The 25,856-nt window shown below is 51.7% G+C and overlaps 1 protein-coding gene and 1 long non-coding RNA gene across 4 annotated transcripts in view; one reads left to right on the forward strand and one right to left on the reverse strand.

Moving 5' to 3' along the window:
* LOC130684402 (uncharacterized) overlaps positions 1 to 25,856 on the reverse strand; it is a 96,583-nt gene that overhangs the window by 47,224 nt on the left and 23,503 nt on the right. The gene's annotated exons all lie outside the window — the stretch shown is intronic.
* MYOM2 (myomesin 2) overlaps positions 1 to 25,856 on the forward strand; it is a 63,227-nt gene that overhangs the window by 21,007 nt on the left and 16,364 nt on the right. For all 3 annotated transcript variants that reach the window (XM_036898270.2, XM_036898269.2, XM_036898273.2), the window contains exons 12-29: positions 440 to 493; positions 4,523 to 4,650; positions 6,275 to 6,458; positions 7,186 to 7,360; positions 8,734 to 8,855; positions 10,413 to 10,600; positions 12,243 to 12,369; positions 13,677 to 13,855; positions 14,238 to 14,352; positions 15,277 to 15,433; positions 15,514 to 15,620; positions 17,506 to 17,550; positions 18,106 to 18,242; positions 21,623 to 21,767; positions 21,885 to 21,944; positions 23,153 to 23,220; positions 25,149 to 25,262; positions 25,603 to 25,690. In XM_036898270.2, coding sequence (XP_036754165.2) covers positions 440 to 493; positions 4,523 to 4,650; positions 6,275 to 6,458; positions 7,186 to 7,360; positions 8,734 to 8,855; positions 10,413 to 10,600; positions 12,243 to 12,369; positions 13,677 to 13,855; positions 14,238 to 14,352; positions 15,277 to 15,433; positions 15,514 to 15,620; positions 17,506 to 17,550; positions 18,106 to 18,242; positions 21,623 to 21,767; positions 21,885 to 21,944; positions 23,153 to 23,220; positions 25,149 to 25,262; positions 25,603 to 25,690 — 2,193 coding nt within the window. The remainder of the gene's footprint in view (positions 1 to 439; positions 494 to 4,522; positions 4,651 to 6,274; positions 6,459 to 7,185; positions 7,361 to 8,733; positions 8,856 to 10,412; positions 10,601 to 12,242; positions 12,370 to 13,676; positions 13,856 to 14,237; positions 14,353 to 15,276; positions 15,434 to 15,513; positions 15,621 to 17,505; positions 17,551 to 18,105; positions 18,243 to 21,622; positions 21,768 to 21,884; positions 21,945 to 23,152; positions 23,221 to 25,148; positions 25,263 to 25,602; positions 25,691 to 25,856) is intronic.

A 25,856-nucleotide genomic window follows, 5' to 3' on the forward strand; every position in this document is an offset into this window, starting at 1 on the left:
CATTCGTGCTTTGACAGGAATGTTCTTCACCTTCCTAATGCTCTTCACTGAAATCCAGCGATACTGGTTCAGAACTAGACTCTCCTTAGTCCGTTGATGGTGCCATTGCAACGTATAATGACACAGAGGACGCATTGAAACCAAGCTCCTCTATTTCAAAGTTTAACTTCACATGATACAGATTGTTAGTGGGTTTGAGCCCATAATTATGGTTTTAAGAGAAGCAATAATTTTCCTGACCCGTGTGGTCTTTTGAATCCAACACAAAGAGCTGAGAGGCACTGCATGTTAAGAGGACTCCCCAAACATCCACTCTGCGGATGTCAGCGCACTGAGCACGTCGTCCCCTAACGCACTGGTGACAGGGACCTGGCAGGGAAGCCAGTCTGTCCTTAGGAAGCCCTTGGATGTAAGATGCCGTCCATGTTTCCCTCTGCAGCTGCCCATCTGGAGGGAGATAAAGACATCGTGCTCTCTCGGGACGAGCAGGAAGGTAAGGGGCTCTCTGCTCTCAGCTGCTGTGCCCCAGGACTGGGGCTGTGAGCAGAGGTGAGGGACATGGTAAGAGAGCCGGGCCAGCCTGCGGGCTGGAGAGAGTAAGGCGGCTGCGGGGGGAGCAGGGGCTGGGTGCGCGGCAGACCCCTCCCCGCCTTCCCTGGGGCACACTGATGCCTTTGCTTGGGGACTCACGGAGGCTGGAGACGGGGCCGGACGGCTTCTGGGTCTGTGTTACTGGCTGGGGCTGGGGACCTTCTCTCAAGCTCCGTTCGTGGGAGGGTATTTTATGATTTTTTTCTTAAGTGAGAATTTTACTTCTCACATTTTAAGTGAAATGGATTGAGTCTTTCCTACCAAATAATGTCCCTGGCTTGAAAGTTTGCATTTCCCTTATTTACATTTTATTTTATGAATATTCTTCCTAGAGATAGCTGAGAAGACTAATTTACTAAGAAGGAGAATCTAGCAATATTAATCAGAAATCCAAAGATTTTTAACTGGACTTAGAGTTCATAGAGGACAATGATTGAAAACTTAAAAACAAAAAGGATTAACGTGGAGCCCCAGCCTAAGGAGACTGCCTTTGAGGGCTGAGGGCAGCTGTGCCCTGAGTGCCTAGTGTTGCCAGAGGCCCGCACGTTCTGTCTCGAGAGCTGCAGGCTCAGTTCATGGTTGATTTTCATGTCGTCCCCCAAATGGTGTCCAAAGAGTGTATCTTCTGCCCCACGAAGATTTTTCTGTAGCATCTCAAAAAGAACACATGCTCCCCAGAGGAACATCTTTTAAGATTTCTGGTTAATCCCGCAGTAACGTTTAAGTCATAGTTAAACCTCTGTTTCCAGAAAAACCCAGAAACTGGGTAAGATGGCCAGTAAATATGTAACAAGAGAACAAAATTTGGGAAAGGTTGACTTATTATGACTTTCCAAGTAACTGATTAAAACATAGACGTTTGAAGAAAAGATGTTTTCCTCTTTGGTTCCCCTCTTCTGAGAAGGCGGTTTCCGGGTGCACTGGTCCTGGGCCTCATTTTATTTGCTGTGTCCAGGAAAGTGGCCGTGCTGCGTCCACACTCGGGGAGCCGTCCTGAGGCTCTGTTCCTGCATCTCGTCACGAACACAGGGGGAGGATGGCGGACGGGACACGGTGTGCTTTGGGGCATTGACGTGGCCCCGGGGTTCAGCCGTGTGGGCCTCGGGCCTCTGGGGTGAGGCTTGGGCGCCGTGAGCGGGAAGTCCACGGTCTCCAACAAACCCGTACAACATAAAATTCCTGTAAACAGGCGGGTTTGAAAGTTCATCTGTGTACTTGACTCATTTTAAACAACGAATACGTCTTCTAATTTAAAAAGTCTTGTGAGAGGAAGAGGTACCAAGATGTTTTCAAGCAGATCATTTATGGGTTAGAAAAAAAGGCGTATTAAAGTAAAGCACAGAGAAGACAAGTAGTGACTCTATAGCATCTTACTACGCTGATGGAGGGTGACTGCAATGGATAGTGTGGGGTGGACTTGATAATAGGGGGAGTCTAGTAACCATAATGTTCTTCATGTAATTGTACATTAATGATAGCAAAAAAAAAAGGCCTATTAGACAGTTCTCTTTTCTATCTGTCTCTCTTTTCTTCAGCTAAGCTGATCCTGTTCTTTTAGCGTTGTTTCGGTGAGCAAAGAAAATGCCATTTGTTTTAAGAAAAAGAAACATTACTATTTTTGGCTCAAAAAATTGTTCCTCTGCTGTTTTAGGTTTTTCTCCTGTTTTTCTAATCCCTTTGATCTTCGTTGGTGTCTTCCTGCAAACATTTTAATCCCATCAGTGCCCTTCCCTGGTATCACCCAGCTTTTCTAGTCTTTCTTGAGTTGCTCCATTGAGTGGATGCTCTGTTCTTGGAAAGGCCAGATAGCATCTTGCAGAATATGAGGAGGCCGTTTTAGTTGAGTTATGCACCCACGCGCTGGGTGCCGTGTGGCGGGTGGGGTACCTGGCAGCCGATGTTGGCGTGGTCCTGTGCCCTGGAGGCGGTGCTCCTCGCTGGCCGTTGCGAGTAGTGCTTCTGGGCCCTGTCATCCTGGGGAGCCTGCAGATGCCAAGCAAACGACGTGCTTGGTTGACATAGGGAATCTTCTGGGAGGCCGTGGAGGCAGTGATTTCCCTGCATTGACAGCGGCAGGCGGGCTGTGCAGGGAGACCCTCGGCTGGGCCCTGGTCAGCCCCTCAGAGCGAGTGGTCTGGGGCAGCACACGTTTGCCTGAGCCCTAATCTGAGCTCCACGTCCACTGCGCATTTCCATTTTCACCCAGGATCCTGAGACTCCTTGGAACAGGCCCTGGGAGGCCTGCCACCATGGGGACTGAGGCCCGGGACAGCCTGTGGCCGCGGCTCTGGGCCTGCAGGCTTGGGCCCCCTGAGGGCATTTGGTGGCTCCGCTCAGGCTGCTCTGCTTTCCTTGCTCGCCTGCCCTCAGCATGTGCTCAGCCGCGGGCAGCAGTGACGGAGGTCAGGACACTTGGTGGCCCTCGCCTCGGCCCCGGGGCTGTTCTGAGTCCTCTCCTCTTGGTCCGCGGTCAGACCTCTACGCCTGTCCTGCTGCAGGGCCCCCTGGATGCAGCCTGAAGTCAGGGCAGCCGTAGCATCTCACCCCTGTCGGGGAGTCCCTGCTGACAGAGGCATCAGTAAAATGCTTCTCATTCTGTTTTCTCTGGGCCCACAAGCTACGGGCCAGGTCTAAACACGGAGACGCAGACGTGCCAGCGAAGAAGGTGGTTTTGCCTTGGCGTGCCATGTTCTCTGCGTTTCCTGCTGCCTCACTGCTTTCCTTCTTATCTCGTCGTGGCATGCCTCCCGGTCCCCCCAGCACCTCCGTGGCCACGAGCAGCCTTGGAGGTAGGGCGTAATCTCCAAGTGGGTCCCCGTGTCGGCTCTTGGTGCCGTTCTTCAGATCACGTAGGTGGGGCCCCAGCTGGGTGTTCTGCAGCCCTGGTGCTCCACCTGGCCTCTCTGGCACCTGCCACCTGCCTGGAGACACCCTGACTCCTTGCTTGAAACCTGACCCACCCGCCAGCATGCTCCTGGGTGAGGCTGCGGCCCCGCATCTGTGCCCGTGTGGCCTGGAAAATGTGATGAGCTCTGTAACTGGACTCCCATGAAATGAAACCCAGTCTTGTTTGTGCCATTTCCACGTGGCTGTTCAATTTCTTGCTGGCCACAGAGGCCTGAGGGAGCAGTTGGATCTTGAGAAGGGTCAGAGATGTCCTGGGCCCATTTTTAACCATTTTAATTATGTGCTAATCTACCTGGAAGCTCATATTTTGTATCGCAATTACAAGGACGTGGGTCTGGAGAAGTTCCACCCCTCTGAAAAGCTCTCATGCCCAGACACAGTGCCTGACCTGATGTCACGCTAGAAGGACGTGTGTCGGGAGGTGTGCAGAGCGCATCTCTGACCTCACGCGCTGTATCACAGTGATCTCCAAAAGGCTCATTGATGCCTCTCTGGGATTTAATTCAAATACGTCGGTATAGAGTCCAGAGCTCCCGGTGGGCACAGGTCTGCCCGGGGAGGGAAAAACAGTGGGCTTTTCAGGTCGGCGTATAGTTTGAGTGCTTTGAGGGCAGGCGTTTGAGGAAAATAACCAGAGAGGCCGTCAGACAAAGTGTGGCTGCACCCACAGTGGTTCCCCACAGCAGGTGGCCTGCTGACGCCTGCTCTGCAGAGATTCCCAGGACAGCCCCACTTCGGCTTACATGCCCTGTTTCTCCTGGGTAGATCCTTCCCCTCTTTAAGCTGAAACTCCAGAAGACTTTGGGGTCAGATTTTTAAATAAACTGGCTTATATCAGAAACAGAAATAGCTGGAAGGTCTTTGCTGATGCGCTGCAGTTTGGCTCTGAAAAAGGGTCCTCACGGTTAGCATACTTCCTGAAGATAGAGGTGCAGTGAAGGTCAACACGGGCTTGCAGCTCTCAACGCCGGTAACGGACATGGGCCGGGGTCCATCCAGCCTCACTGGGTTTATCCTCCTGCAGGCGAGGTTCAGATTCCAGCACCTCCCACCAACGTACACGCCTCGGAGATCAGCAGAACACACGTTGTCCTCAGCTGGGACCCACCCGCTCCCCGTGGCAAGGAGCCGCTCTCGTATTTCATCGAGAAGGTACTCTGTGCGCTCGTTTCCCGAAACAGCAAATCTCTGTAGGATTCCGCCTTGTGGAATTTTCTGTGCTCTGGAGATGAGCAGCTATCCGGTCAGTCATCACGGACCTCACACTGTCACACACTGGGAAGCTGACGGCCAGGCTGGGCTGCGGATACAGGCGAGCAGGGAGGTGGGCGTCGGGGGATCGAGCCCCAGGCTGGCGCTGCCGCCTTCGTGTGAGCGAGCTGGTCCCGTCCCTGTGGAGGCCTCGTGCCCTGCTGGCCCCGGAAGGACTGTTTGCCTCTGCTCTGTGCCCGTGTCCACGCTGCACGGCCGCTTGGTGGCGCTCTTGTACAGGACGTCGCACGAGACGGAGCCACATTAGAATCACTGGTTTGAAGACTGCTTAGATCTGGAGGCCGGGTGCTGGCGTCCAGTGCCTCCTGCAGTCTCGTGGGGTGTGTGCATGGCCCCCCAGAGCACCGGGCCTGCACGCCTCCTTCCAGCCCCGCAGACCCCAGGGGCTCCTGCCCCAGTGGGCTCCCGGCTCTCCTCAGGCTCCTAGAAGATTGGCAGGAAGACCCTGGCAGGTCTTCCTCCCTCCCTCCTCTCTCCCCAGCGCCTTCCTCCTGTGCGGGATGCGCAGGCCCTTTGCTCTCCGCCCGGCTCCCCGGGTGGGCCACGGTGGGCTCACGGGCCTCTTACCTCAGATGCCTGTGTAGCGCCGAGAAAGTGACTTCACTTTTGCCCAAGTGAGAGAACACTTCTTTACACGCAAGCCTAATTTCTAGAAGCCCCAGTCATTGGCGGGTTTTCCCAGTCCTCATTATTAGCAGGGCCACTCTGCACCCAAGCTCTGCTCTCTCCTCTTCCCTTCCAAAAGGGGTTTTATCAGTATAGGGAAAAATCAAACATGAACTAATGTTTTAAAAGTAATTATCAATGGTAAAAGTGAAACATGCAATATAGAAAATGCAGACAATGCAGAGACACTATATAGAATAAAATGGAAATCGCCAGTAAAGCCTTCATATGAAATAGTCATCATTAACACATGGCACGTATATTTATAGTCTTTTTCTTTATAGGTTTTTAGATGCTTGATACATCCTAGATACAACTTGCATCCCATGCTACATTTAACAAAATGACATAATTCCTCTAGTCTGATTAAAGCTCTATACAGTAACTTCAATGGCTACATGTTTAAATGTACAGATGCATCATAATGTATCTCCCCTCTTGCTGAGTTATTTAGATTGCTATCACCTTATTACTGTTACAATAGCTGCAAAACAAAGTTTTAAACTGACAAGTGAACACTTGGGTTATGTTGGAATTTTATGAATATACTCCTTAGTTATCTTTAATTATTTATAGTTCATTCTGCTTACTGAAACTACAACTTATGTATTGATTCCCTTAAGTATTCTATGATGTATTTGCTTTTGTATAAAGACTTTTATTGGTAAGCATTTCCAAATTTGGGTAATACCTTACTGAATTCTCCAAATTGGCTTGCTTCCATTTTAATAAAATTCAGAAACAATTTATAGATGGCCCAGTACGTGCAGTGCGTGGTGGGCCTCCTGAAGGTGTAATAGGGTGAGCTAATGCGGGGTGTTTCTGCTTCTCTCCATAGTCCATAGTGGGGAGCGGGACCTGGCAGCGGGTCAACGCCCAGACGGCCGTAAGGTCCCCTCGGTATGCCGTCTTCGACCTTGCGGAGGGGAAGCCATATGTATTCCGAGTTTTGTCAGCAAATAAGCATGGCATAAGTGACCCGTCTGAAATCACGCCCCCCATTCAGGCGCAGGATACAATTGGTGAGTCATCACAGCAAGTGGCCAAAACTTAGGACAGGCCTCCAGTCAGGTGTCATCAGATAGCCATTCTATTGCGCCGAGAAAGACATTCACGTTGCATGTGAGCTGAAATTCAAGTTGCCTTAAAATTCCACTTTACAGGAGACGAAGCTCTCCCCACCATGTTTTGGCCAGTTGTCAACATTTCTCCAAAGTTCCACCCTTTTTCCTGAAGCTGATAAATGGGTTAGAAATAATTTTAGGCAATGGTCACTTTAAAAAAAAATCCCAACCCTAAATGCACTGGAGTTTCTTGCCCATATGGCTTGAAGTTCCCTCTCTGAAAATGTCTAACATGAGTGATAGAGACTCTGAATTGCCCTGGGCGCCAACATCTGGGATTGGATTTTGAGTCCCCAAAATGTCTTATTTCTTACAATCAGTAGTTTTACATTCCTAAGGCAGTTGCTACCCAGCTAGCCCACACAGGTGTGTCCTGGACGATGGCTTAAAGTTTGGTGGAGGTGAGGGAAGTTTCATGATTGTAATTCCTTTCTGTGGGACGACAAAGCAGACTTGGCCCCCAGGCCCCTCCGGTTCTTAGCCCGCCTGTCCTTTCCCTGTTCCTCTTTGCCCAAATTTTGCCTAAAGTCCCGACCCCCGTTGCCGTTCCCTGTGGCCGAGGGCTTCAGGCTGCGGCGAGCCAGGCTCTGACGCCATCCACGGTTCTCACTGTGTCTCTGCACAGTCAAGCCGTCGGCCCCTGGCCGGGTGCTCGCGTCGAGGAACACCAAGACGTCGGTGGTGGTGCAGTGGGACCCGCCGAAGCACGAGGAGGACCTGCTGGGCTACTACGTGGACTGCTCTGTGGCGGGGTCCAACGTCTGGGAGCCGTGTAACCACAAGCCCATCGGTTACAACAGGTGCCACCCTGGTCCTGGAAGCACTGCCAGAGAACGAAGTGCCAGAGGCAGAGCCAGATAGGGACCCCCCAGCACACAGAGGGGCACTTGCCATGGCGGAAACACGGCCGGGAGGTCTCCTACACCAAAGCCTGCGGCACCCTCCCACGCTGGGGGGTACGGGGTCTAAAGCCACTCTTGGCTGAGACCGTGGCTCTGCTGACATCATCAGCATGTAGGACGAATCTGAGTAGGAAAGTTAAAATTGCAGCTACAGTGTGAGAAGTGTTTTATTTTCCCATATTGATTTGCGAACTTTAAAATTGCTTTGTTTACTTGACTGACAGCCGCCTTCTCTAGCCACGCAGTGAGATAGAGCCTGGGGGCCTGGCATCTCGGGCAGGGGAGACGTCGGCCTCTGCCCTGAAATGTGCACACCTTTCCTTCCGCATCAATTCATTCCTGCTTCTTGCTGAGTGTGCAGGGTTGTCTGAGTTTATTCGGCTTTCTCCGGGACACACTTCTTGGCAGGAAAAGAGAGGCGGCTGTCCAGTATAACTGAGCCATCTTTATTTTTTAAAAAACAAGTTGGGAAAAGCCATGGCTGGAGAAGAAGGGATGTGATTGGGCCTGATGGTTGGATGTGACTCACAGTCCTTGGCCAGCAAATGCAGCGAGATCCCTCAGACCCAAAACTTAAAATATTCTAGTGCAGGAATCTTGCAAATGGTTAATAAATGTGGACCCTATAAGGTAAAGAGTAATTTACTGAGCAAATGAACAATTACTGAGCACTTCTACGGGGAAGGCAACCATGCTGTGCTCTTCACAGTTTTCCTGTTTAATGCTTTTAACTGCACAGGTAGCCACTGCCATCCCGTTTTACAGGCGTGAAAACGGCCAATGGAGGTGCAGTGGCCTGACTGAGGGCCCCGAGTCTGCCTGGGGTCCCTGCAAAGTCTTACCCTGTAGCCCTGTAGGGCAACTGTTTCTCACTAACTTTCCCCACATGGGGTCGTTTTAGGTAAGCCATTGAATACTGTCTTACAACAGACAACACCCAGAAGCATGGGAATGAAGGTAGAGCAAGCGACTTTGGTACCGAGTCAGGGACTTGTGCGGGTCTCGCATCCCGAGAACCCAGACCTGTGTCTGCACAGCTCCTGGTACAAGTGGACGTCAATGCCTCCTTTTGAACTTATTGATGTGAATTAATAGCTGGGGTTGAAGATGAAATGGATGTGTGTTAGGCACATAGAAGGCACTCAGAAGGGTGGACTTCCTTTTGGTCCTAGAGAAAAACCTTTTGGTCTGTTCCAAATGATTTTCACTTCTGCTGTCGGAGAAAAAGAGGACCGAGCCTCGTGGTCAGGCCCCGGTTCTTTATTTCTCAGGTTTGTCGTGCACGGCCTAACGACCGGCGAGCAGTACGTCTTCCGAGTTAAAGCCGTTAACCCCGTGGGGACGAGTGAAAATTCGCAGGAGTCTGACGTCATAAAAGTCCAGGCCGCCCTCAGTAAGTGATTCAGGGCCATTCTGCTCCAATTTCCGGTTCTCCAGTACCTTTTAATTTCTGCATGAATAAACATTAATGATGCCATTTGGAATATTACTGGAGGAAAAAAGTGGATGTAAATTGTTAGACAGAGAACATGTAATTCTGGGGAGACCTCTCATTGGTTGGCTTCTCGTCTTGCAAATGCCAGTGTGAGAGAGGAATGACACTATGCTAATGAGATGCAAATTGGAAATAGAAAATAGCATTAGAGTTCATGTTAGTTTCCAGGTGCATGTACCCACACTAAACTCTGTGCTATAGGGTCTGAATTTCTCTTTTCAAAATATATGCTAGAACAGAAAAACATCAATGGCCTTTTTAGCTGTTCTCAGTTCAAGGAACTTTAATAGGTCATTCCAGAGAATTTCAAATGTCAAATTCTATGTAACTCTGTGGCTTTGTCCATAAATGATCTTGAAAAATTATTATTTTGATCAGACTTAATAATTCGGTCCTAAATTTCAGTGATGGGCCCTGGAAAGTTTGGTCTCTACAGCTCTGTGCTATGTCGTCATTGCTGTGTTACCACGAGGCTTACACGTCTTCAGGGTCAGTTTGAAACATGGATGTCACATATTACACATCTTGAAGCATAGTATTATCTTTTTAGTTTTGAGAGAAAGGTTTCGCTCTTTAATTATTTTTATCTTCAACTAGATTTTAAAATATTTCAGGAATTAAGATTTCTCTTCCTAACAATAGAATCATGTTACTGGAATTTCCAGGGAATGTCAAATCTGATAATACTTCTGTGGGTAATATAGCAAAAAATGAATTCTTTGGTTTTAAGATCATTATTCTAATCTATGAGATTTTTGCCAGGAAAGAGTGTCAGGCACCATCTGCCTGTTCAAACCATTCCTACTAAATGGACAGCAGTCATTCGCATTTTTATTCTTCAATAAGAGGAGTTCATCCTCAGCTCCCTGGATCTCAGATGACAGAGGATGGCTGGGTGTAGGTCACTGAAAAGCAGAGGCGTTCTTCTCAGTGTTTGGAAGGGGTGGTGCATTTCCAAATATGGTCTCAGAGGCATGTAGGAATTCATGCTCACTGGCAGTCTGAAGGTTCTGTGGCCACACAGGAGGCAGAGACGTGGGCCTGAGTGCCGCTCACATCCCTGGCCGTGGTGGTGCGGTTGGGTGGGACCCTTGCTCCTGAAGGTTGTCCTTAGATGAGGCAGGAGAATCTGTTACTTCAATGTCCCAGCCAGATTTAGGTAATTCATCCTGCTTGTGTTATTGAAATACTGGGAGATGTATGTGTGTGTTACTTATTGGAAGGTGTATTAGAGGTAGCAGTAAATAGAAATGAGAGAGGCTTTTTTTCCACTTAACTCTTTAAAAGGAAAGCTAAGACCACACAAGACAGTGAGAGGTGATGGGAAAGGGGAGCGGGGATGGGGACTCAGGCTGAGCCCCTCGCCGTGCCTCTGCATGGTACTGCCGCCGGCTGGGTGCAGGCTCAGAGCCCCGAGCTAAGGTCCTGCTAACCACCCACTGTGTCTGCTTGCAGCCGTCCCATCCCACCCTTATGGGATCACGCTTCTGAACTGTGATGGCCACTCCATGACGCTTGGCTGGAAGGTGCCCAAGTACAGCGGCGGGTCGGCCATCCTTGGCTATTATGTAGACAAGCGTGAGGCTCAGCACGAAACCTGGCATGAAGTCAGTTCTTCACCCTTCAAAGAGCGGGTCCTGACGGTGGGTCTGAGCGGCCATCTGGCTGGGTGGTTTCACATTTGGGGCAGAGCCCCTCATTCAGTGCTTTAGGGTTGAAGTGTGTTAGATAGCCTGACACAAAAACAAGTGCATTTAGAAAATTTCACAGCATCCAGGATCAAGGATCCACAGAACTAGATCTTAGGGAGCATCCTGGGATCATGGATCTCCAGAACTGGATCCTAGGGAGCATCCTGGGATCATGGATCCCCAGAACTGGATCCTAGGGAGCATCCAGGATCAAGGATCCCCAGAACTAGATTTAGGGAGCATCCTGGGATCATGGATCCCCAGAACTGGATCCTAGGGAGCAGTTTTTCTGGAGAGGCAAAGAGGCAGCAGAGAGCCGAGGATGCAGGGGTCTGACAGCCACTGCCCCCATGGTGACCAGCACCCAGCCCCCTTTTTGTGAAGCTGTGAGCCCCCGGGGACAGGTGTTCTCACGCTTGGAGTGGAGCGTGGAGCCGGAGCAGAGCCCAAAAGAAGGCCTGTCTGCCTGTTTTCCGGAGGAAGGCTTGCACATTTGGCCTCCGAGTAAGTCACCAAGTCACCTGCAGAAATACCCATCATGCCCGGGGAGAGTAGACAGAACACGGACTGGAGTGAAGAAGTTGTGGTGGAGTCGAGTCCATGTGTGAAAACCCTCAGCAGCCTGGCTCTCCCGGCTTCTCCGGGCCTTCGTGCCTCCTGGAGCGCAAGGATGAGACCTGCCCCAAGGTGTTCATGATAGGGGCCACCGAGGACAGGGTTCTGTAGCCCCTGGGCCGCTGCGGCAGGACACGTCTACTTTGCATGAGCCACACAGGTGGTAAAACGGGGGCTTTTGGAGGGAGTCGCCGAGGTCTTGTCTGGGTAGCAGACCCTGCTGTGTGGTGTAGGCTGTGTGATGGTGCATCCATGAGCTCTTTGCTCGCACGCCGCAGTCTGTGTGGCCAGCATTCGCGTGTGCTGTGACACTTCCCTGCTCGTTCACATCGTCCCCAAGTCCCAAGGCGTTTCACGGCTCCCGAGTGGACGCCCTCTTAGTTCTGGACGCCAGCTCCTTCCCTGAGAAGGTGCATGCACTGCGTTGCGCAGGGAATTAAGCCGCTCAACTCCAAGCGCACCTGCATTTTCAGCACATTCCCTGGATACGCGTTAATGCCTCAACCCTGCTGCCAGGCCACTAGCAGGTCAGGTGAGAGGCCTCCCCGTCGCACGTGTGGTGCAAACCAGGTGTGTGGGCCCCCGTGCAGCTGCCACACCTGGGGGACAGGCTGCCTGGCATCACATAGCCAGGCGACGGCTGGCCTGGCCCCTGACATCCATGGTGTGGCGTTTGCAGGGGAGGGGCAGGCCTGGCCAGCGGGCCCTCGTCTCCTCTCTGCCTCCTCCTTGCGGCTTTCATCTCTCAGCCTCAGTTTCCCTGTCTGCCTAAAGGGGGGTCATCACGTCATCCCTGCGGCAATGGCCAAGGCAGATGCGCCAGGTTTCAGGTGGTAGCTGCAGCTTGGAGGGCGTATGGGCGCCTCCCCGACAAGGTCAGGCCCCTGTGCCATCCCCAGGGCGGCTGCAAGCACTCCTCCCCTGGTGGATTGGAACGCAGCCTTTGTTTTGTGGATTAATGTGAATAAATTCTAAATAGGTGGACGGCTTGACGGAAGGCTCATCATACGAATTCAGAATTGCTGCCGCCAACGTGGCGGGAATCGGGCAGCCCTCGGACCCCAGCCAGCTCTTCAAGTGTGAGGCCTGGACCATGGCCGAGCCTGGTAAGATGCCTCTGTCCTCCCACGCACCGGCGCAAGGGGTGGCCTGAGCTGTGGCTTCCCGTGGCACTGCCCGAGGTCTGCACCCAGCCACCGCTGGCCTGCACAGCTAGGCGTTTGGTTACTTGGCATATATCACAGTGCCAGGCACCGTGCATGGTTGCAGTTGGAGTGGCGACTCCCTGCCACCTGGGCAGTGTGCCTGCAGGTGAGCAGGTAACAGGTGTAGGGAAGCTCGTGCCAAGTGTCAGGCAGGAGGGGAGCACATAGCAGGGATGCCTCCCGGGCTGCACAGTGTGGGTGCACTTCCCACAGCTGATGGGGCAGCCAGACCTGGGGGGGCACATGGCGCAGGCTGACGTCCCCCACAGGGTGGATGGAGGATGGGCCCTGGCATGCAGGAGACAGATGCAGGCCCCCAGCCGAGACAGCGGGCCGTTGGGGCTCCATTTGCATGTTAGGTTCAGCTCTTCCCCCAGGTGGCTTGGTGATCTTGGGGCCCCTAGTTCTAAAATGTGGGATTGTCACACATCTGCATCTATTTTGGTTTCCACATTTTAAAACTGTTTTCACAAATTCTCAAGACCTCAGCCTTCCCTCATACTGAATCCATTGGGAACATGAATGCATCCAGGAAACGAAACAAAACATACAACAACCCCAAACAGCAAACCTGAAGTTGAAGCTGCAGAGCTCGGAAACGCAGACTATTTTCCACCTTTTGTGGCCTCTCCTTTCTATTTAATGAAATTATTTGTTGCCCCGTAGAAGAGCCAAAGGGAGCAGAAGCAGTTACAGGTCCCAGACCTTCCTGGGGTTCACCAGGCAGTGGTGCCGCCTGGAGGGATGCAGGGAGTTCAGCTGAGATGGGCCCGCACCTGCCCTTGGGTGCTTAGAGCTCCGTGGGCCTGAGGAACGGCCGCGGGTCTGCAGGCAGAGCGGAGGGGGTGAGGCCGCGCACCAGGTGCGCCGGTCAGTGGGGCGGTCAGGCTCTGAGTGAGCGCTGCGTGACCGCCAGGCTCCCTGCGTGTGGGTGGGTGACACAAGTGTTATTTCCTGCCCACCTTTTCTCTCTGGGAGGTGCTCCTGCAGGCCGTGGGCTCCAGATTGGTCCAGTCACTGAGCTGTCCCCAGTGCCTCCTGCTGAGGCCACCCAGCACCACATGGCACTGCCCCCACGTGCTCCAGCAGGGAGGCGGCCCACAGGCAATGCGGAGCCATCCAGTGTCCACGGGGTGGGCCCCTCCCTGGGAGGCTGTGCGCCCTCAGGTGCAGGGGGGCAGGTGCACACATCACATTTGACTTCTCAGGTCCTGCCTATGACCTGACGTTCTGTGAGGTCAGGAACACGTCGCTGGTCATTCTGTGGAAAGCCCCCATGTATTCCGGCAGCAGCCCCGTGTCTGGGTATTTTGTGGACTATAGGGAAGAAGATTCTGGGGAATGGATCACCATAAATGAGGCACCAACTGCAAACCGTTATTTAAAGGTGACCACTTTCCTTCATTTCTGTTTTCTGTGGGTGGACATGGCTCTGGTCCCCTGGCAGACCAGCCTGAAGCCCCCTGTGGACCTGCCCAGGCATGTGGGCACCACGGCTGTGGCTGTGAAGGGGGCATCTGAGCAGGCCCCCACCTCTGCAGACCCTCCTCTTACAGGAAGCTGCCATGCTGGCTGTGGGGATGTCTAGGCATGTCTGGGTTTCTCTGCATGTTTCAGTGTGCGTTCACAGGCTGCGTGCTTTCCCCACGATGCTTACTGCGATGTCTCTCCACTTCAAGCCTCACAGTCCAGCTACCTAATTCACGCAATGGCTAATACAGCCATTTCCATTTATTATTCCCCTGTGACATTTCCTCCGTCTCGTCAAGGTCTGTGACCTGCACCAGGGTGGCACCTATGTCTTCAGGGTCCGCGCTGTAAATGCAAGCGGGGTGGGGAAGCCCTCGGACACGTCTCAGCCGGTGCTCATGGAGGCCAGGCCAGGTAAGAGGGGGCTGCTTATGGTCAGACAGCACAGGACTCAGAGCGACCGGGATTTGGAGGGCGTGCACGCCCGGGTGGTGTGTGGATGGGAGGACGGACATCCTGTCCTGCTTTGAAAGCAGCCGGCTTCGCAGGGCAGGCGGGCGTCGCTAGTTCCCGGCACGGGTGGGCACGATCCCTGGGGCAGCGAGGCAGCAGCCGGGGGTGATGGTGGCCTCCATGGCGCTGCTGAGCTCTGCTCAGGAAGTGGTGAAGCCGTTGGTGGCTTTCCTGGTTGTGAGTAATGAAGCCCCCATTGTGGTGAGGACACTGGCATGTCCTGGGGGCAGGAGGTGAGGCCCTAGCGTGCATGGAGGAGTGTCTTCCTCCAAACCTAGGGCTGGGGCCAAGCCTCACACCGCCTGTCCCCTGGGCTCTGGGGAGTGGCCTGTCCTGACACCTGGCTTTCCAGCGAGGCTGCTGGTCTCCTCCCACCCCGATCCTCTGGGGTGGATGCTGGCTGGACTGCGTTGGGCAGGTGTCCACTTGTCAAAAGTAATAAACAAATAAGCCCCCAGCTTCTGTCCCCAAAGGGAAACGCGGGGAAAAGGATCTGGGGCATAGATGGACGGTGTGCTTAGGTGGTCCCTGGGGGCAGCTGGGTTCCATCGTGGGGTGGGGGTTCTCTGCGGCCCATGGGCCTCTGCACTGGGAGCAGGAAAGGAGCATTTGGAATGTGGTGACTTAAAGTCCCCAAGGGTCTGTGTGCCCCTGGGGGGCTGTCCCGATCCTCCTCCACATCCCAGACCAACATCGGGTAAAAATGATGATTCGATGTAAAACAGGCTCTCCGCCTGGGCCACCTGCCCCCACCGCCCCCGCCCCAGAAAGAGAATCCAGAGCATGCGTGTTCCCGGGATGCTCATGTGTGTCCTTTCTGCACAGGCACGAAGGAGGTCAGCGCTGGGGTGGACGAACAGGGTAACATCTACCTGGGCTTCGAGTGCCAGGAAATGACGGATGCCTCTCACTTCACCTGGTGCAAATCCTACGAGGACATTGCCGATGACGGGAGGTTCTGCGTGGAAACTGCGGGGAACCAGTAAGTCAGTGTGAGGCCGGTGCTGGGCCCAGAGGCTCCCCCAAATGCCGGCTGGTGACGTGCTCCCCCTCCCCTTGTAGTTCGAAGCTGGTCCTCAAGAATCCGGGGAAGGAGGATGTGGGCACCTACTCTGTGTCCGTGAGCGACACGGACGGTGTGTCCTCCAGCTTCGTCCTGGATGCAGAAGGTGACGTCTGCATGGCCCAGGCCTGCCTTTCCTGGCTTTGGACACTTTGACGGATCGACACTAACGGAGAGAAGACCTAGCTGCTTAGAGAAAGGGCGTGTGCTCGTGGAGGCCCGGGTGGGGGGTCCTGGTGTAAAAAGAGATGACTCAAGAAACTGAGCTCTAGGATTAGTGCTTTATCCACCCAAGAAGTCACAGGTCTGGGAATGTTGCTTATGCAACCTGCACATGTGCTTCTGACGGGTTTTACGTCCATTTCCGTTTGTCAGGCAGGAAGCAGCGTGTCGGCAAATGCTCCCTAAGCCTAGAGGGACACCCAGAGGGAAGGTCCCTCTCTTGTCTCCCACAATTAATGACTGTGATGGTGCAAGAAAACATGTATTTTTTCTATGTATGTGAAATAATATTTAATTGCCGAAGTCAGACCTCTTGCTCTCTTACAAGTGGAAAGCAGCAGGCGGGAGGGAGGGAGGACTGTGTTTCAGACTGGGCGACAGCGGTGGTTCCTCTGCGTTGGGGTCCCCGGCCTGCGTTCACTGGGTGGGGAGCAGGTCTTGAGAGGCGAGTTCCTCAGCTGCCTGGGAGCACGTTTCCTTGTGTCCGACCCTCATCCCCTGACCCGTCAGGGGCAGCCTTAAGTTTAAAGTGGATCCACCATGGTGTGCAGTGAGCCGCGTGGCACTGGGCTGCTTTATTGGGGTTTGGGGGCCACTGGGTGTGAGCATGCTGTTGAGATGCAGGGTCCTGGCTGCTGTAAGCCTGGTGAGTGCGCCCCTTTGGTCACGAAGCGGCATGTGGTTCCGGGCAACCGGTTGGAGAGGCCCAGCCGGGAGGAGGCATGTGCCAGGGGGACGGGCGGCTTTAGGAACTTCTGGCATCGGAGGCCAGGCTCAGAGGCTGGGGCAGCTCGGGGGGCCCCATGCAGCAGCAGACAGTGTTGGGTCCAGCTGGCCTGCTCTCCGGGGTCCTCGGTGTGCAAGCTGGCGGCAGGCAGGGGTGCTTCCAAGGCCACTCACGGGCACTTCAGGCTGCCCTTCCTGACCCTCACCTGGGGGCTGCAGTCTTCTCCTCACAAGTTCCGAAAGCCGTGTACTCCTCGGCACCATTTTTAACTTTAACTTTTCAGGTGACACTTGACCTTAATTTTAAATAGTTGCAAAGGATGAAATTTCAAGCATATTTTATATTGTATACAGACTTTAAATGTATCTTAGATAAAACCTTGGCACGGCGCCGCAGGGTCAGCTACCCTGATTTACGGAAATTCCTGCCGTGAGCGCCCAGCCCATCATCCGACCTGTTCACCTCCGGCCAGGAGTGTGACTTTATACGTACCTTCCTGAGCTCAGTCTCACTTGTAGGTTCTGATTCTGAGAAGGAAGGAGGGAAGAACTGAAGAAGGGCCTTAGAACCTTCTCAGCTTGCTGTTAAGGCTGGTCAGGATGTGTCATTCCTCTGTCTTTTGCTTTTGGTTTTGGCTGCTGGTAAAACCCTTGGAGCAGCCCCGGGCAGGGGGAGGAAGATCACAGCCCCCAGGCACAGTCTCGGCCAGACCAGCTCTGGGCGGAGCTCACGTGGAGTGAGAGGACCGGCACAGGGCCTCTGAAGCCTCCCTCGGCTGCATCCTGGGAGCTGACCTGCCCGCCCCAACCCCGCCCCGACCGCTGAGTGAGAGGGAGGTTTAGGTGGTGAGGGTCTCAGGTCCGGGGAGCACCGCTCTGTGACGACCGCGTGCAGAGGCTGTCCGTCCCATAGGTGCTTTCCTTCACATCCTCACGTTAGATCTTGGGGATGTCAGGTCTCTGCTCTTGTTTGGCTTTACAGCTGTTTACAAACTTCTGAACGTAGAGGTCAAAATCAGTGAATATGTTTTTTGTCATTGTAGAGCTTGAACGCTTGATGGCGCTGAGCAACGAAATAAAAAATCCCAGTAAGTAACCCTGGAACCCTGAAACCCCGATTGCCCGGCTAGGGCTGTGTTTGTAATGTGTGGGGCTCCCCAAGGGCCCTGGGGGAGAATGGCCTCATTTCATGCTCCCAGCCTGCTGGACTGTCACCTGTTTGTTCAAAACAAACATCAGCTTATATTGTAACAGGGAGTTTTCTTTGCACAGAGGGTGTTTTGAGTTTGGGGCCTAACATAGCTGTTCCTAATCCATGTGAGATGTCCATCAGATGGAAACTGCAGCCTGGAATCGCAAAACTGGCTGCAGAAGGAATATCCACACCAGCAGCCCCTGGATGCGTCCAGGAGCTGGGCTGGCCGGGCACCCACCCAGGGCTCCCTCGATGTGCGGCTTTACATGCAGCCACAGGCTGACGAGGGCTTTATTTTCCGTGTTTGGTTTTCATGGTCCGATTTAATACTCTGGGGTTTCACTTTCTCAAAACATTTAATAAGTAGGCTTGATGTTTTCCTGCATCAGTGCTTTCTTTCTTACAGAGACTTGTGCATTATTGACTTTTGATTTCTTTCTTCCTATAGCGGTTCCTCTGAAATCAGAATTAGCTTATGAGATCTTTGATAAGGGCCAGGTGCGCTTCTGGCTCCAGGCTGAGCCATTGTCAGCAGGCGCCAGCTACCGGTTTATCATTAATGACCGGGAAGTCTCGGATGGCGAGGTGAGTGTGCGCGTGAGTGGCCGCTGGTTTTGGGGGATCAGGCGGGTCAGCTACGCGGAGTCGGTGTCTTGCATTTGTTTTCATCCTTTCTGAGCTGTAGGAATCGGGTGTCAGGGGTTGAAAAGATGAACAAGAGCTGGCTGATCCTTGCAGTGTTCAGAGCTGTGGTCTGGGTGAGATAAGAGACCAGGAGTCCTTTAAGTCCCAACCTGTTGGAATTAAAAAACGACGCACTGTGTTTCAGAGATGCTCAGTTTGGTTTTATGAAAAGGTTCAGGTTTCATGGAGGGGGGGAGGATCCTGATGGATCAGTTTGTTTACCTTCGGCAGTAGTCCTAAAGGCGTGTGATTTTGCTCTGCTGTCCACAGGAGCTCCCCACGGAAGGTGTCTCCTGGGACAGCGTTTCTGCACCTTCTCTGACCATTCAGGTGCTCTCTTGGTGTAGCACTCATGGGCAAAGAGCAGGAGAGCAGTCAGAAATGCAGAGTGCCACACACACACCCTGCTCTCCTGTTTTTCATTGTGGGGATATGACAGTCACCACAGGTGCTCTTTGTGGGACACTGCTTGCATCTTCATGTATTTCCTCTTGTCCGATTGTAGCACACCTGGGGATGCAGGCAGAGCATGGGGCACTGGGTAGGGCCGTTATTGTTCAGTGGAGAGTTCAGGGGGTCTCACAGATCCTGCTGTCTGTACCCTCTCTGCTGTCCTTCCCTCGGTACCCGATGTGCAGTGCCCCTGGTATAGTCCACTATCCTCCGTGGTCCTGGATGCCTCCTGCATTAGCCCCGTACTATCGCACTAACTGGGGAATTGCTCACGCCCTGCAGGCAGCCCACTTGGTATTCCTGTGAGCTGGACTTCTCATCCTGAGCCCAGCCTTTGCGTCTGTTGGGTACTTAGCAAAACTGAGCTGCTTAGATGAACATCGACTGGGCAGAAAGTGCGCGTGGACAAAGATCACACTTTTCTCATTCAGTCAGTCTTTACCATGAGAATAATGACATACTCTAAGAATCCTAGAAGTGGGAGAGTCGGTGAATACGTAGAAAGCATGTGTTTTCTTCCTGGCTGTGAAAAAGCCAACACTGTGGTCACTGGTGGTGGGCGTGCCCCGTGTGAGCAGGGTAAATGGAGAAGTTTTCTCTGAGCAGAGATCATGCTACAAAATGAAACAGAATTTAGTGTAATTTCACTTCATTTGCAGAACATCTTTTGATTAACGCTTCCTACCTGCTGTCTGGAGCCTGCTTTAAAACCAGATGTCATTGCCCTGTGGCTCCTCTAGTGGAATGTGGCTGTGCTATCTCACTTCTTTAATTAGCAGTCTCCAGATGACTTCCACCCAAGGATGGATACTGTTTTGTGAAAGTCACATAAAAGCCTGTATTTATGACCCTCATAAAATCATTGAACTTCATCTGGCTGCATAATGGCAATGGGAATGAGCCTAATTAATTTCCGAAGCCTGCCCAGATCCTGTGGTGCAGGGGCCGAGAAACTGAAAAGGCTGCTGCATGGCTGGGAACCTGGTTGGGGAGAGCTGCCTTCCTGCCTCTCAGACCCAATTAGAGCGGGTTCCTGCGGCTTCCTACCGCAGATGCTGGGCGTGAGCGGATGCGCATGTGAGTGAGGACCGTGCACCTGTCTGGTCATCTTGAATTTGCTGTCCCTGCTCTGCTCAAAAGGAAACACTCAGCGTGCAGAGGGACTCCAGGAGCGTGGCGAGGGGCCGTCCGGGGCAGCTGCTGTGCGCTGGCCCCTGCTCCTCGCCCTCCAAGACCTAGTACTCGGGTCTCCGGGGGCGGAGACAGCGTCCATGCTTGTCATCAAGCCTATTTCTTAAAATTACCTCGCTCTCAAAAAGTGACCTGAGGTCATGCTTTCTCATTCATTTCTATCATTTTATATATGCCAATGTCCTGTTTCCATTTCCCACTTAGGAAAAAATCTGAATGATCTTATACAAGTATGTAGTGTGTGCTTTACATATTTGAAGTAATGCTGGAATTTCTCATTGTGAAGGAGGAAAAGTCAAGGCTTTGTGGGGTAGAGGGTGGGGGTGGGCTTCATTCACTTAAAACCTTAAGGCCGCATCAGACTAAGCAGAGCCCCCAGCATGGCGGTTGACCCCGGGAATGTGGACAGCCACCTTCTTTTCCAGTGCCTGGCGGCATAAACTCTGCCAGTCATTTCGGTTGTCTCCGCAGCTAACCAACAGCCGACGGAGAGTGAGACGTGACCTTTTCCCTGGGGGTGGTCATGGAGGTGAAGGAACAAACTTCAGTTAGCCGTACAGAAAAGAGCTCAGACGAGGGGTGTGAGAGCCGTGCAGCCAGCATGTCTGAATTAGGTGGAAGCAGAGATTCACAAGGCCGGAGTGCAGAGCAGGGGTCTTAAGAGCAGCAGAGATGAGCGTGAGGCAGGAAGAATCTGGATGGGCAGGAGGGCAGCCTGCCCCAGGCATGGGCGGGTGGGAGGCCAGGGGGCAGTTCTGGTGGTCTTGGAATCGTGGCAGAAGCAGCCATGAGATAGAGGCCTTCACTGTCAGGCCGAAGAACTTAGAAACGATGCCCCAGGCTGAGGGGAGTGAACCTAGAGACTGATCGAATTTGTATTTTGCTAAACTCCCTTGCGATGCTGGCGCTGGAAATACGAAAACATAAGCAGCCTTCCAGAGGGAAGAGTGTGTCTAATGTGGCCATGACGGGCTAGGCTGCACGCTGCTTTTCTGGCTGCACCTGCAGGCCTTCTGTTTTTACTACAGCTAGAAATTCTTTCTCGTATTTGAAGGTGAGGTTTATAGGAGTGTGGTTTTTAAAGGGTTGACGGAGTCCTCATGGGAATTCTGCATTATTGCTGCTGAGCTCAGATTGATTGGCGTCTGATCTGCTTCCCTTGCTCCTAAGTGCCCATGGGGTGCGGGGCAGGTGAGGGCTTGGGAATGAGAGGGAGCAGAGGGGCTGTGACTGCGAGGCCTGAAGTGCCCCCTCGCTGACCTGTGGCAGCTGTTGGCCCTGGCCCTGCGTCTTGGGGGCTGGAGAGCGCGTGGTTGTGCCAGCTCCACCAGGGTTCGTAGGGCGCATGGCCCTTCCTCCTGTGACAAGCTATCTTGCATCAGACGCTTGTCCTCTGGGCCTGCAGTTCGTGCTCAGCCTCTGCTGTACGTCGCTCCTATGCAGAACAAGGGCTCCGTCCCCGAATGAACGGCCGTGTTCAGTTTCACTGGGAGGCTTAGTGGATAAATTCCATTCTGTGTTTTTTGCGCATGTCACAGTCCCTTAGGATATAATGGTTGATCCAACTATCAAGTGTCAGAGATAAAACTGGAAGATGGAGTTTCACTGTGAAATTCTCTCCCCCTTCTTGCTCCCAGAAACACAGAATTAAATGCGACAGATCAACGGGCCTTATTGAGATGGTGATGGATCGTTTCACTATTGAAAACGAAGGCACGTACACGGTGCAGATTAATGACGGAAAAGCCAAAAACCAGTCTTCCCTGGTGCTCATCGGCGATGGTATGCGATCGCGAATGCCATCACGTGCTCACAAAACAAAATTCAAGGAAAACCCTTGTGGCTAGTCAGAAGCAAACATATTTCATTTCTTTTTTTCTCCTTAAATATTGAATTTAGCGTTCAAGGCTATCCTGGATAAGGCTGAATTTCAAAGAAAAGAGTTTCTCAGAAAGCAAGGTAGGTACTGACTTAGTCCCCACCAGCGGAGCAGAACACATTTAGGATTTGGGTGTCTGTTTACAGTGGTTCCCGCACAAGGCCGGATGACTCTAAATGCCTATTCCAAGTTATCAGGAAGTTGGACCACTTATCTGTAGCAATGTGGGCACTTTTCTGTTCTTTGCCCTTTACAGCTTTGATGGAGTCCAGCAATTCTGACACACAAAAAGAGAAGAGAATGGGGGTGGGTGAGTTGAGGGCATCCTTGGGCTTTGAAATGTAGGGAGGGTCATAGAAGCGACTCCGAATGCCAGGAACTTGTTGCTTTACCTAAAATTGTGGGAACTTTTAAACTATCAAATGTTTTAAGTATTCAAGTACAGATGATATATACTTAAAATATATTGTTTTAAAAAATGCGTATTAACTAGATACAAACACAAATGGATAAATTTTAGAATCTGAAACATAACCCAAAGGTTTATTTAAAGAATACTTTTTACATGGGATTTCTGTGTCCCTTGGAAAAAATGAGAATATGGGTTATAAAATATAAAATCAACATATTCTTTATTTTTGGTAGTCAAAAACTTTTTTTTGCTCATTTCTACATTACGAATTTTTTTAACCAACTTCATAGAATGTATTTATGTGAAAGAAATCAATAAATACTTTCTAAATCTGCTCTGTGTTTTCCTATTGGTGGGCTAATGTGTAATTAGTACATGATTTACTTCTCCATTCATTTTTAAATGAAATGACGTTTATGGAAAAATATAGAAATCCATCTTTGACTTCTGATGTGAATACATAAAATATGCATTTACAAAACTGCTAGGTCAGGCTGTCTTTTCTGGTCTTACCTCTATTCTCCCATTTTAAAGGTTTTGTGCACTCTGCCTTTGGGTATTCAGTTAGACACGTGTGTGGGGAACAAGTATGGTTTCTGTATTCTTTTTCCTAAAGAGCAACGGGTATCAGGTGTCAGCAGGGAGAGGCCAGCAGCATGTTCCCACTCGGACATACAGGTCTCTGCGGAGTTCAGAGCCCTGAAAACAGATTATCTGGGCTTCATACCAAGCCGCTGCTTTTTTCTCCCACTAAAAAATGCATCCACTTATATAACTATACACAGACAGACAGACAGACATATACATGTGTGTAAGTGTGTGTGTTTCTGCTGCCTTTTTCCTTATTAAACTTTCCTCCCCTGTCTTCCCCCCGAGGCCCTCATTTTGCAGAGTACCTGCGCTGGGACGTCACAGAGGAGTGTGACGTGCGGCTCGTGTGTAAGGTGAGAGGTCAGAGCAGGAGGCCTGCGCCCATGCCCGTCAGGCCCGCCGGGGAGGCGGGTCAGCCACGCGGTGATGGCAGATAGGCAGTGTGCTGTGGGGGTCTCGTGTGCAGTTCAGGACTTCCGTGTTTGTCGTCGTTCTTCATGAAAAGATGGCAGCGTGGGGGCGCACGGGGCGACTCGGGCAGGGGTTAAAGAGGTTTACATGAGAGCTTCCTAGGGAGGTTATGAGCAAGTGTCCTGTGATTTGTTTATCTGGTAATTTCCTTGCTCTTCATAGGATTTCTGAGAAGTATAAGGTATGCCTGGGGAATAAGATGCTTCTTAGATTTTATTTTAATAATTCAGTAATAAAATAAAGTGTTAGTTACTACTAGACAGGAATATCTGTATTTGGGGAACACAGGTTAGCTTAGCGATGGGCCCCAGGGAAGAGGCTGGTTTCCCCAGGCTACCCGTGGGCTAGTGAGGGGGAGAAAAGTAAACATAATTTCAACCAGGGATGAGTCCCGAGCTGTGCTGGAGCCGATGCAGATGGCGTGGGGCCTGGAGGTTGGGAGGATGCACTGGGAGAGCTACAGGCACCAGCAGGGAGGCTGAGCGGTGGCGTCCCTGTGGGTGGCAGTGACTGGGTTTTTAGGGTGCAAATTACGAGGCTGGTTGCTGGAAGACAGCAGGGCAGCAGCTAGGAAGTTAGCAGAGTCAACACAGGGACTGAAAGTGGGGCCCCAACAGGTGTGCACCTGTGCTCACGGCAGCTGCACACACTCACCGCCTGGAGGCGGGAGCAGCCCCGGTGTCTCGGGGCCGTGAGTGGCAGCCCAGCTTCCTGGACAGACAGCAGGGCCCGGGGAGGTACCAGTCAAGGCACAAGCTTCCGGGAGATGCAAGTCCAGGGAGGCTTATGCAGCGTGGTGACTGTGGTCACAGCTGCCCTGTGTGCCAGAAGATGCCGAGAGAGCAGAATTGTGTTCCTGCCACACACACACACATACACACATACACACATGCCAGGTGCTCCCATGAGGGGGCGGAGGTGATGGCTCACCTGACTGTGGTCACTTCACAACATGCACCTGTATCAGAATCTTCTCAAATGATTGTCATGGGCAAAAAGGAACGTATCTTCACATCAGTTGTTTCAGATAATCAGCAATATGGACACCAGACATGCCGCGTGGCTTTTTATAGGGGGCTTCCTCCTTTTTCTGACCATACGGTATTAAGTACAGACTTAAAACGGCGGTGGGAAAAAGAAGGAATTCTGCTTTCCCACATGCTCTGATAACATCTTAGCAATATATACAGTTCTATAAATATTTGATAGTATTTTAAGTTCCCAACCAAGGTGATTCATAAATCTTTCAACACAGTTATTGGAGAAACTAAATATATATCACTTGAGGTTTGAGTATTTTGCAATTTAATTTGCATGCTTGTATCCCTGTCAATCCTATGATTCCATGAACCTTGGGTCTACATAGTTTTTACCTTAATTTATGTAATAATACCATTTGAAACATCAAACTGCCAGAAAGGCAGCCACTAAACACTTCTGTAGACCTCTAAGAATATTTTAAATTATTTATAAACTTAAAACCCATCACTTACAACTTGTCTTTATTACTGGCACTTCATACACACAATATGAATTAGATCCTTATGCTGTCTAATTTCATGGGCTAGAACAATGAGGGACCATTTGCCCTTTGTGGGCAACTGGGAAGGCCTATTGATTTTAGAAGCTGGGATTGAGAAATGCATTTGCCTTGATTACCACTGACAGCTTTTCCATGAGCCTCTGTCTCATACTGTCTATAATAAAAACTGATATTTTTTTTAAAAGTTGTGATTTTAGAATCTGAATGGACTTTTTTCTTAGGAGCCTGAGTGATTCACATACTCAGCCTAAGGTTTCTGTCTCGTAGGTTGCAAACACCAAGAAGGAAACAGTTTTCAAATGGCTCAAGGATGATGTTCTGTATGAAACTGAGAAGATGCCTGACCTGGAGAGGGGGATCTGCGAGCTGCTCATACCGAAGGTACCGCACGTGGTAGCGAAGCAAAGCCGGGTCTGTCAGGTAACTCCTGCTGCAAGGCTGCAGGAGAGCAGAGCAGAGAGGCTGGAGTGGCGGCAGCACCGAGGACAGAGGCCCAGAGGACGGCTATGTGGGTAGAGAGGCCCAGAGCACAGCTGTGTGGGTAATTGTGATTTTAGAATCTGAACGGACTTTCCTGTCCTGCATCATCTCCCAATCGCACCCTGAATTTCCACAGCTTGCAAAGAACGATCTATGAGCATTGCCTGCGATCTATGACACCCCGGTAATGCCCTGAGCATGGCTCTGGTTTTATGCCGATGGTTGTGTGCTTCCCTTGTAGTTGTCCAAGAAGGACTGCGGCGAATATAAGGCTACGCTGAAAGACGACCGAGGCCATGATGTGTCTGTCCTGGAGGTTGCTGGCAAAGGTAAAATAACACCTGCTTTGTTCTATGGAAAAGAAATCCACGGGGCCCGTGGGATGAGGTGTGTTACGGAGGCACGTTCACCTGTCCCCTCAGACGCAGGTGCCGGAGCCCACGCTACACGGTGATACCGAATGGGAAGGTGGACTGGCACTACGGTTGCATTCAC

Source organism: Manis pentadactyla, chromosome 7, assembly GCF_030020395.1.
Source record: "Manis pentadactyla isolate mManPen7 chromosome 7, mManPen7.hap1, whole genome shotgun sequence".
Taxonomy (NCBI): Eukaryota; Metazoa; Chordata; class Mammalia; order Pholidota; family Manidae; genus Manis; species Manis pentadactyla.